The sequence below is a fragment of the Schistocerca serialis genome, chromosome 2, assembly GCF_023864345.2.
Source record: "Schistocerca serialis cubense isolate TAMUIC-IGC-003099 chromosome 2, iqSchSeri2.2, whole genome shotgun sequence".
In the NCBI taxonomy this organism is placed as follows: Eukaryota; Metazoa; Arthropoda; class Insecta; order Orthoptera; family Acrididae; genus Schistocerca; species Schistocerca serialis.
Genome location: NC_064639.1, coordinates 909,657,187 through 909,669,261, shown reverse-complemented (window position 1 = coordinate 909,669,261; position 12,075 = coordinate 909,657,187). Strand labels below are relative to the sequence as shown.

General features: G+C 43.9%; 1 protein-coding gene across 1 annotated transcript; it reads left to right on the top strand.

The window, feature by feature from the left end:
• The first annotated feature begins 9,923 nt into the window (after positions 1–9,923).
• Positions 9,924–10,754, top strand: LOC126456511 (basic proline-rich protein-like). The gene is made up of 2 exons (XM_050092261.1): positions 9,924–10,329; positions 10,396–10,754. Exons 1-2 carry the CDS (start codon positions 9,924–9,926, stop codon positions 10,752–10,754), a joined length of 765 nt encoding a protein of 254 aa, XP_049948218.1.
• Positions 10,755–12,075: the final 1,321 nt, after the last annotated feature.

Sequence of the window (12,075 nt, the reverse complement as noted above, 5' to 3'; positions counted from 1 at the left end):
TTTTTTTAAGAGATATATGAATCATTTAAGAAAACAACCATTTAACATATATCCCCAAAAGGTGTTTTCAACTCAACTTTACAAATACAGGGTGTTTCAAAAATGACCGGTATATTTGAAACGGCAATAAAAACTAAACGAGCAGCGATAGAAATACACCGTTTGTTGCAATATGCTTGGGACAACAGTACATTTTCAGGCAGACAAACTTTCGAAATTACAGTAGTTACAATTTTCAACAACAGATGGCGCTGCGGTCTGGGAAACTCTATAGTACGATATTTTCCACATATCCACCATACGTAGCAATAATATGGCGTAGTCTCTGAATGAAATTACCCGAAACCTTTCACAACGTGTCTGGCGGAATGGCTTCACATGCAGATGAGATGTACTGCTTCAGCTGTTCAATTGTTTCTGGATTCTGGGGGTACACCTGGTCTTTCAAGTGTCCCCACAGAAAGAAGTCACAGGGGTTCATGTCTGGTGAATAGGGAGGCCAATCTACGCCGCCTCCTGTATGTTTCGGATAGCCCAAAGCAATCACACGATCATCGAAATATTCATTCAGGAAATTAAAGACGTCGGCCGTGCGATGTGGCCGGGCACCATCTTGCATAAACCACGAGGTGTTCGCAGTGTCGTCCAAGGCAATTTTTACCGCCACAAATGCACGAAGAATGTCCAGATAGCGTGATGCAGTAATCGTTTCGGATCTGAAAAATGGGCCAATGATTCCTTTGGATGAAATGGCGGCCCAGACCAGTACTTTTTGAGGATGCAGGGACGATGGGACTGCAACATGGGGCTTTTCGGTTCCCCATATGCGCCAGTTCTGTTTATTGACGAAGCCGTCCAGGTAAAAATAAGCTTCGTCGGTAAACCAAATGCTGCCCACATGCATGTCGCCGTCATCAATCCTGTGCACTATATCGTTAGCGAATGTCTCTCGTGCAGCAATGGTAGCGGCGCTGAGGGGTTGCCGCGTTTGAATTTTCTATGGATAGAGGTGTAAACTCTGGCGCATGGGACGATACGTGGACGTTGGCGTCATTTGGACCGCAGCTGCAACACGGCGAACGGAAACCCGAGGCCGCTGTTGGATCACCTGCTGCACTAGCTGCGCTTTGCCCTCTGTGGTTGCCGTACGCGGTCGCCCTACCTTTCCAGCACGTTCATCCGTCACGTTCCCAGTCCGTTGAACTTTTTCAAACAGATCCTTTATTGTATCGCTTTTCGGTCCTTTGGTTACATTAAACCTCCGTTGAAAACTTCGTCTTGTTGCAACAACACTGTGTTCTAGGCGGTGGAATTCCAACACCAGAAAAATCCTCTGTTCTAAGGAATAAACCATGTTGTCTACAGCACACTTGCACGTTGTGAACAGCACACGCTTACAGCAGAAAGACGACGTACAGAATGGCGCACCCACAGACTGCGTTGTCTTCTATATCTTTCACATCACTTGCAGCGCCATCTGTTGTTGAAAATTGTAACTACTGTAATTTCGAAAGTTTGTCCGCCTGAAAATGTACTGTTGTCCCAAGCATATTGCAACAAACGGTGTATTTCTATCGTTGCTCGTTTAGTTTTTATTGCCGTTTCAAATATACCGGTCATTTTTGAAACACCCTGTATGTATAAACTGCTTTATGTAAGTCTTGATTCGGTGAGCCGTATGCAGAACAGTGGATCCTCTGTTGTCGCAGGTCCTGGCGTCCTTCCACCCCCTCAGACCGGCGTGGCCCTCATGCTGGCAAAACTAGAACACACTAAGGCGTGTGTTAACGGTCGGTTCCACACCATTTGCTAAGAAGTAGTTTTAATAAATGCACTCGGGAAGGGAATATGAATCCGTTCAGAAACAGGACAGTGCCTTTGTGAAACCACAGTCAATATGGAAGCACCGAGCTACCAGGGGCTCAAAACGCAGCTGGCAGAAACCAAGGCCTGCAACCCTCCACGCAACCATATTGATCCAAAACACAAGACAGACGTTACAGACAGCCAGAAAATCTCAGAGAGGTGACCAACAGATGGAAGGTTAAACCTAACAGCCGCCCAAATTAGGTAACTCCAAAGGAGAGAACAGCTTACAAAGTTCAAGAGAGGGGTTTCAGCCGGCCGCGATGGTCGAGCGGTTCTAGGCACTTCAGTCTGGAACCGCGCAACTGCTACGGTCGCAGGTTTGAATATTGCCTCGGGCATGGATGCGTGTGATGTCCTTAGGTTAATTAGGTTTAAGTAGTTCTAAGTTCTAGGGGACTGATGACCTCAGATGTTAAGTCCCATAGTGCTCAGAGTCATTTGAACCATTTGAAGGGGTTTCAGGATACACACCCATTACCTCTAAGATATCGGGAAATTTTGATTTTATCGATACTGGATCAGAGGTCGTGGTTGTCAATTTAAATGTTAAAAAATATATCGGCTCAACCACTTGTTTATAGTGTAAAACACTAAGATTGACGCGTTTCGGAAGTCAAGCTTCCATCATCAGAATAATACAAAGTAAAAGAACCTGTTAGAACTCGCTAAAAAGGAACATGCACCAGGCACAATAAAATTGATAATAAAATTAAAACATCGTGGCTACTTCCCTTGTTGCAGTCGTGTCTTCCAAGGTGCATCTCTGCTTAGTCGTCAAAATATAAAAAATTGTAAAATGGTGTCGTGAACACCATAGGCGACACCATTTTAGAATTTTTTATATTTTGACGACTAAGCAGAGATGCACCTTGGAAGACACGACTGCAACAAGGGAAGTAGCCACGATGTTTTAATTTTATTATCAATTTTATTGTGCCTGGTGCATGTTCCTTTTTAGCGAGTTCTAACAGGTTCTTTTACTTTCTATTATTCTGATGATGGAAGCTTGACTTCCGAAACGCGTCAATCTTAGTGTTTTACACTACAAACAAGTGGTTGAGATTATATCAGGAAATGTGTAGAATAGAACACCAGGTGGGTCTTCAGATTAATAGAATAAATATAAAACAACTGCCACCAAGCACATTCTTTCGAGAATTCACTTAAGCAAACAGCTAAGCCATCAGTCAGAGTTTTTTAACCAGGCTCATGATGTCTGGGATCACACAGCTACAACCACTCCAACAAATAACAGAAGTTAAAGAAGGTCACTAAGTAGTGGAAAAACGACCAGAGCAGTCTATGTTCCCCTTCAACCAAACGGAAATACCTGTGGGCCTCTCATTCTGGAAAGCGATGTGGCCTCCTCCTGTCAGTTCTGACGCTCACATCCAGATTCACGCTGCCACTTCCGTCTGGCCAGAGACGCTCCACAACACTCTCTTGCCTCGATCAGTCCATCCACCGTACTGCCGATCGTGACCCCTGGAATCTAGATGCCGCCTCGTGATCATCGCCTCCACCACAACAAGGACATCTCAGAAGCGAACAAACAATGGACAAGCAGCCCCCGGCGCACGGCTTACGAGCCAACGCTGGTGCGAGCAGCAGGCGTTTGTTCCTGTCAAGCAGCTGGTGTACGGCCAGAGACACAACAGATGACATTGGTCGGCCACCGTGTCTACATCTACATATATACTCCGCTAGCCACCAAGCGATGTGTGGTGTGGCGGAGGGCACATTGCGCGCCAAAGTCATATTTCGCCCCCCCCCCCCCCCCCCTCCACTCTGTTCCACTCGCGGATCGTGCGAGGGAAAAACGACTGTCTGAACTCCTCAGTACGAGCTCTAATTTCACTTATCTTTGAATGATGATCATTGCGCGATTTGAAAGTTGATGGTAATAATATACACTCTACATCCTTGATGAAGATCGGATTTCGGAAGTTAGTGAGCAGCCCCTTCCGTTTAGCGCGCCGTCTATCTGTAAGTGTGTACCTCTTCAAACTTTCTAAGAGATCTGTAACGCTCTCGCGATGGCTGAATGTACCAGTCACGAATGTTGCCGCTCATCTTTGGACCTTCTCAATCTCTTGAATCAGATTCAACTGGTAAGGGTCCCATACAGACGAACAATACTCTAAGACTGGACGAACTAATGTATTGTAAGCTATTTCCTTTGTTGAAGGACTGCATCACTTCAGGATTCTACCAATAAACCGAAATCTAGATTTCGCCTTACCCGTTACTTGTGTAATCTGATCATTCCATTTGAGATCATTTCGAATAGTAACACCCACATACTTGATGGATGTTACCGTTTCCAAAGACTAGGCATTTATTTTGTACTTGTACATTAATGGGGATTTTCGCCTTGTTATACACAGTAGGTTACACTTACTAATATTGACAACTGCCAGTCATTACACCACTTATTTGTTTTCTGCAAATCCTCATTGATTTGTTCACTACTTTCGTGTGATACTATTTTCCTGTAGACTACAGCATCATTCGCAAACGGTCTAATGCCACTGTCAGTACCATCAATCAGTTCGTTTACGTAAATCATAAAAAGCAGAGGACCTATTACGCTGCCCTGGGGCACACCTGAAGTTAGTCGACGCCGTGTCAACTATGCCGCACGCCGCCGACGCTGTCACAATTGTCTGCAGTCACCGAACTGGTGGCCACGTGTCCACGTTGTGTTTCTATACAGAGTCATCTAAAATGAAATTTTTGAGAAAAGACTTTAATGCTGACCTGTGTCACATTAATCTGAAGTTACTCGTCGTGCCAAATTTTATCTTTGCATGACACAGAAAGAAACGACTCTATCAAATTCTGTCAATTGTTGAACCAAAGACAACTCAGATTTCAAAACAATGACTACAATTACTTTGATAATACCGGTATAAAGCAAAACAACTTAGCATTAAATTCTCTCTCTCTCGTAATGGTAACTTACTACCAAATTCTAAATCTGAAACAAAATTTTTTATGCCAAACAAAGAAAAGTAAATGGGAATTTTATCCCTCAACACCTTTTTTTTTTCGTCAGCTGCGGCCAAATGCCAAATGGGCAGGGATGGAATTGGACAAACTGTAATGTGATGTTGTGCCTCATCAAGTTAAATCTAAACATTATAAAGAAGTCTCGTCCAGTGGTGAAGGAAAGTAAACCTTGTAATAAAGGCAGATAACTTGTCGATACAGCACGCAAATAACCAAATAATTGAAAGTTTACTACGTGCTTAAAGCAAATGAAAATATTTCTGAAAACAATTTGTCGTCACAAAATCTAGACTAATTTATTCAACGAAAAGTAAAATTCTTTTGCAAAATATTTAATCGAAAACGTCTATATGGAATTGTTAATTGGTTGAATGTATGAAATGTGTTCTGTTCAACACATAACTTCACGCAATCAAGAGGGTGACAAAACGTTACAAACTGTATGAAGGGTATTTATGCTTTGCCCCCAAAGTGATTTCTCTTAAATGACTCTGAGCACTATGGGACTTAACATGTGAGGTCAACAGCTCCCGAAGTGATTTCAAAACTGTGTTTACAGAAATATATTAATACTATAATTTAAAATAAAATAACATTTACTAATTTTTCTCTATATAAAGAAATACGTTTTGTAGTTGAAGTCGAAATAATACCGTTTCGACAGAGACTTTTGCTAATAGAGCCAAGCGAAAATAAGCAACGTATGGTATGGGTAAAGCAACAAGCGACGAATTTGTACTTCATTTAATCTCGCCAGTTTGTGGCGCTTTTCTCTGTTGCATATCACAAAGTATAAGCATTTATTTCTATGTACGTCAGTATTTAGTTAAATATATGATATTTAATTGAAATGTGTAAGTCAAGAAAAGCACATCCCATTGATTCCTGCGATAATAACTATTAATGTCAATGAATATTTGTGTCTTTCTGTTCACAGCCAGTAAAGAAAGGATTGCTGACGGATTATTCGAGTGTAGAACTTATTTTATACATTTGGATATTCGTAAGACGAACCGCCCTTCACTTAGGAACAATGTTAAGCTGATCTATCAATTACCGCCGACCAATGACGTTGGCAGTCGTTTCAATGGATTGATGGTATTCTGCTTCACGATGTTATTGGACAGCTACGTAAACGGATGGTTAATTAGCATCTGTTATCAGTAATAATTAATTTAATTTTCTCATATTTTTTGGTAACGTTTGCCATCTATGGACGTTTCTCTCGCCTGTCGCGTAAGTGCACAGCAATTAGTAACTTTCTTTACCGTGACATACTGGGAAAGCCATGCTTAAGGGGACCACGCCATGGCTCAGGTCGAAATCGATTTTCGGTTTTCATCATATTTCGATAGGTTAAGGTTTTATTGAAGTATTCTGAAAAGTATTTTGCTGAAAAAAATTTTTTCGAGCATTCAAAGAGCATTTTCCTACCAAGTGTGTTTATGTGCCACGCCCACTTTTCCGTCACCCACTTTTCCACATATATTTTAGATCTTTATATCCCCTACATTGCACTTTAGGGATTTTTTTTTACTCCCGAGTGTGTTGGCTACCCTTGGAAGACAACGGTTGGCATTCTTTTGTTTCTGCTGTTTGTAAACAACACGCTTTTAAACACGTGGTTAGTTTTGTTCAAGTGTGATTGCGAGTAGTTGTTATCCTTGAGTATACAGTGCTTGTTTACGTGTGTTTTGTTGTGTTTATTGAAGATGACGAAACGTAAAGGCATTTTCAAGAAACGACCATTTAGAGGAAACAAGTTTAGAAAGCTTTCTGTACAAGAGGTTATGTCGCCTGGCAACGATAGTTTATAATTGTAATTCTTCAACAAGTGCATCATCAAAGAAGCTCTCACCATTTTGAGAGAGTTACAACGAATTTACTGTAAGTGACAAGGGGTACAGTAACATTATTATAAATTTGAGAATATTATCAGATGTAATTTCTAAATTTGTACAATGTAGACAGTGTGGTGAGTCATAGAGTGTGAAAATTTGTGAAAGTGTCAGTGGGAGAAAAGGCCTAGCAATTGCTTTGGATTTAATTTGCACTAAATGCTCAGCTGTGATTTCATTCATGAGTTCTTCAAAATCAGACGCAAGTGGCCCTCATGAAATCAATACTAGATTGGTTTATGCCTTACGATCCATTGGCAAGGGCATGGCTGCAGGGAGAACATTTTGTTCAGTGATGAACTTTTCAATCTCCAAATAAATTTGAAAAACTGACTGCAATATTAGAGAAAGCTGTACGTGAGGTCAGTGAGGAAAGCATGAATCTGGCTGCTAGGGGAGCAGTGGAAGAAAATGATGAATGTTGGTATATTGCAGTTGCACTTGATAGAAGTTGGCAGAAAAGAGGACATACTTATCTGAATGGAGTAGTGACTGCCACGAGTAAAGTGTTAGGTGTGGAGATAATGTCTAAATATTGCAAATGTTGTAAAGTCAATGAAGATAAAGAACACAACTGTGTGGCTAATTTTAGAGGAACATGTGGTGGTATGGAATTTCATCGATTACAACAAATATTTCATCACTCTGTAGAAACAAGAGGCGTACGGTACACCAAATATTTGGGCGATGATTACAGTAAAGCATACAACAATGTGGTGAACTCTAAGCCATATGAAGATGCCATTATTAGTAAAATAGAATGTGCAGGCCGTGTTCAAAAACGTTTGGGAACAATGCTGAGAAAACTGACTGTTGATATGAGAGGAAAAAAATTAAAGATGGAAAATTGTTGACCGGACAGGGTCGGTTAACTAAAACTGAAATAGAAAACGTGCAGGTATATTATGGGCAGGCAATTAGGAGAAATAAAGAAAATCTGGAGGCAATGAAGAGAGATGTTTGGGCCGTATTCTTCCATAAGTCCTCTACTACGTCATGGATTGTGTGCATCAGGAGAAAATTCGTGGTGCAAATACACTAGGGCTCAGGCAACTGGAGAACCTTATTCTCAACAGCATTCTCTTCTCGCTGCTGTTATTACAGCAATTAAACCTATTTTCAGAGACTTGGCTCATCCTGACCTTCTCAGGAAATGTCTGCATGGGCAGACACAGAACCCAAATGAATGTTTCAACCTCCTTCCTAAAACTGTATTTGTTGGGATGTATACAATGAAACTAGGAGTTCGTGATGCTGTTATTACATTCAATTGTGGTAATACTGGAAAGTGCTGGGTACTGAAAAAGCTGGGAATTAATCCCGGTGAAAATATAATCACTGGGCTACAACATTGCATTGAAATGAGGATAGCGGATTCAGACAGGTCTGCATTTAATATGGCCAAGAAAGCAAGACAAACATCCAGGAAAGTGAAAAAGAAACTAGGAGTTCTGCTAGAGGCCAAAGAAGGGCCATCATATGCAGCAGGACGGTTTTAATTAACTGTAACTAAAATTTTCAGTGCATATGCCCCATTATATCAGACAGTATCATAGATAAATGGATAAAAATTTCCGAGACTCTGCATAACGTAAAATGCCACCTCTGGTAATACATTCATTAATATTCCCCCATTACGAAGTTCACAAAAAATATTTTCTGCAGAAAAAACTTAATATTTTTTGTTAATAAATTTAAAAAAGTATTTCTTAAAAACTATAAAATGGATAGATTTTAGTTCAGTTGACTCTATTAGCATCATGTAACATACAGTAAAAATGTTAAGGTCCTGCATCAAATGGTTTTTTTCAGAAATGGGTCAAATACTTCTCTAAATTAACAGGGGTTAGATAGGCAGGGCAGTGGTCCCCTTAACGTTTATCTCCCAGAATCTTTTCATGCACTATAAGTTTGTAGAGAGAGAGAGAGAGAGAGAGAGAAACGTTTCATTGTCAAACAGTGTATATGTGACAAGAGCAAGTCATTAATGCTTACTTTCGCATGGGCAGCACGTCAGGTGGTGTAGTGTGAACGCGTGGACGCAGAATGGGTACAGCTTCGGCCATGCAGGAAACGTCAGATTTGTGTACATATTAGAGTAACACATAAAAAAATATGTGCTCTTACACGCGTTACACCCAGCACACTAACGTTTTTTTTTTTTAATGTAATGTGCTTAATTGTGTAAATTTTTCATGTTTTACAACAAAAAAATCCACTGAAGCTGCCAGTATTTCGGCAAAACTAAAAGTGTTAATATTAATGCAGACCGACAATCTCGTATTATAAATGTGACACGGCCACTGAAGCTGGGTGGGACTTCTCGATCCGTCACAACCTGAGATGCGGAACGCTGTCTTCTAGAACATCGAGGCTTCCGGCGCGAGCGGTGGTGTGGCGCCACGAGCGGCTGCAGATGAACGGAGGAAGCTCGGCGCATGCGCAGAAGCGCGTGCTGTACCGCCACTGGCAGACGGCGACCGCAGATTGCGCCGCCGGCAGTAGCGGGCCGGTCCCGCTCAGCTCGCGAACCTGTGTGCACGCATGGGGCTTCCGCGCTCTTGCGAACGAACCACTTGTTGCTGCGTGCGGTCCAACCGGTTCACACCGGACTGTAAAACGTGCGGTGTCTGCCACGTGATAACAGTGCGGGTTTTTTAAGCCTCTGAACTCGATGCGTCCACGTACTGCGAGAGTATCGTGTTTCTGACGTCAGTGGACACTGTATACCGTTTGCAGCTCTAATTGGTGCAGAGCTACTTTACCGCTGACGATTGATCTCAGTGGCAATAACAGCTGGAAAGAATATATGCTCAGTATCTGGACAGCTGGGAGACGGGGCGTATAAATAACTTTCCGCCGGCTATACATCACCGTAAATTACGCGTTGACGTTAAACGCAGAAGTCTAAAAGCAAAGTCAACAATGTGTACTGAACGCCTTAGGAGAGTAAGGAACAGTACCGGAACACAGCGCTGTGCTACAGTTATTCCGCATTACAGAGCGAGCTCGAAGTAGCCTGGCGCCGCGGTGTCTCGTTCTGTGGCTAGATAGGGCGCGAGTCGTTATGAAGCTCGGCGGTGGCGTGGCGAAAGTGCGAGCAACGGCCGGCAGCGGCAGCGGCGGCAGGTAGCGGGCGCACAGATGCCGGCGCGCTGGGCGTCGTCGCAGCGGCCGCTGCTGGTGCGTACGGTGTGGGTGGACGGCGCGCGCCACGCCATCCTCTCCGCGGACGACCCCGCCGCCCACGGGCCGCCCGCCGTGCGCTGCTGCCGCTCCGCCCCCGGGGGCGGCGGCACCTCCTCGCCTGCGGTGGCGACCAGGACGGTGGCGGCGGTGGCAGCAGGGGGGCGGCGCCTGCTGCGCGTCAGCTTCCTGCTAGGGCCCGAGCCGCCACAGGGACCCGCGCCGCCCCCGCTGCACCCCCACGGTGCCCGGGGCCACCCGCGCCGGCGCTGGCCCCCGGCGTCGCGCCGTCCCCGCTGCTGCGGCCGACCCTTCGTGCCTCTAGGGCCGCCCCCGTCTCCCAGCAGCAGCGACTGCGGGGGCGGTGGCAGCGCGACCGTCAGCGACGACGAGGAGGCGGCGGCGGCGGCGACCGAGAGTCCGGGGGCAGAGCAGCTGGCCGGCCCTCTGTCGGAGCGCGTGCTGCGCTGGCTGCACCTGGCGGGCCGAGACGCCCCCGCGCCGCCCTCGCCGCCCCTGCCGCCCCAGCAGCCGCCGCCGCTGCCTCCACCTCTGCCCGCGTCGCCCCGGCCGCTGAGGACACCGCGTCGCGTGGTGCGCACAGTCAGCCTGGAGGCGTCCCCGCCGTCGCCGCCGCCGCCGCCTTCGCCTCCGTCTTCGCCGCTGCCTTCGCCCCCTCCGTCCCCGGAACCGGAGCAGAAGGCGGGCCAGTGTCGCCCCCAGCTACACGTGTTCGTGCCCACGCTGCCGAGGGACTGCGACACCCTCAGCTGCCACAGTGATTCCTGATTCACGATTCATCTGCGCGGTCGAATTAACAACATCACCATACACAGTCCCTCGTTTCCATTAAACATTTCATATCCTACCGGAATTTAACATGAAATGAGCCGTTAAAGACTCTCGTTTTAATGTTATCATCAGCACGAAGGTTGAAGAATTTTCACTACAGCGATAAGAACTCCGTCTATCATTATTCTTCTTCTTAAAGCATCTCAGCTTTCTCTCAAATAAAACGATTTTTCTGTGTACTACAACAGAAAGAATGCCAAGCTGACTGTTTTCATTCTTACAATTGCTACAAGCGGCCATTGCAGACCGCCAATATTTTACGAGACATTATACAGTTTTGTAAGATGACTATCAACACACACACGTTAACCGACAAGAAAAACCATACATGTTTACAATTCATTTAATCACGCGACACCCTTGTGTTAGACAATTATCATCTTAACCAACACCTGTCGTGAAATTCGACAGGTCTTGCTGTCCTTGACTGTATAATTCTATCTAGAAGATATATTTTAAACAAATTTTAAAATAGTGTTAAAATCTTATAGAAAAAGCTTCGGGTAACCGCATCAGCTTTTAATAGTTCTTTTATTACAGGATCATACACAACCGGTTTCGCGATGATTTAATCGGTTTCTCAGAAGTATACATATCACTAATGTCCATGGGTCTCCCTGTGTTAAATTAGTTATATGTATACCTGATGATGCGATTAAATCTTCGTGAAACTGGTCATATATGAAGGGCTTATTTCAGTAGTGGTACACGTCCATTACCCCACTTTTCTGTCTATAATGTTTCTGAAATTAATAATCTACACAAACAGAAAGAAAGGTTCATCTCTAGCAAGAAGCCATATGCTTGAATATTTCTGGTATCTCAACTGCAGATTTTTCAGCGCTCATCTAACTTTAGGACACTATCTCAGAATGAACAAAAATGGACTTGTACCACTATTGAAATAAGCCTTTCATATGACCCTTTAACAAATAACTACTAACAGCTAAAGCGGCTATGAGAAGTTTTTTGAAATATTTGAATATCTTTTAGATTTTTTAAAAAATATTTCTATTATGCATCTAAAATCTCAAATGTTTCATATGTAAGAAACTGCGTGAACAGTGGTTTACCAGACTGTCCACATATTTCCAATAAATAAGATTTTATTAAGACAGGTTGCTGCAATATGATTGTTTCTTATAACTGTCAAGCAGCAGAATTTCCTAGTACCGCTTTATACGTTTTCTTGGTATTTAATTTAAAGGGAGTGTTACCGACTTCCGATTTGGCAATGTCTGAACTCCTGTTACTTTCC

Excerpts from the sequence above, each read along its gene's own strand:
- LOC126456511 (XM_050092261.1), top strand. The coding sequence starts at position 9,924 with ATGCCGGCGCGCTGGGCGTCGTCGCAGCGGCCGCTGCTGGTGCGTACG. Across the intron at positions 10,330-10,395 it reads CAGCAGCGACTGCGGGGGCG|AGCAGCTGGCCGGCCCTCTG; the intron begins GTGGCAGCGCGA and ends GTCCGGGGGCAG.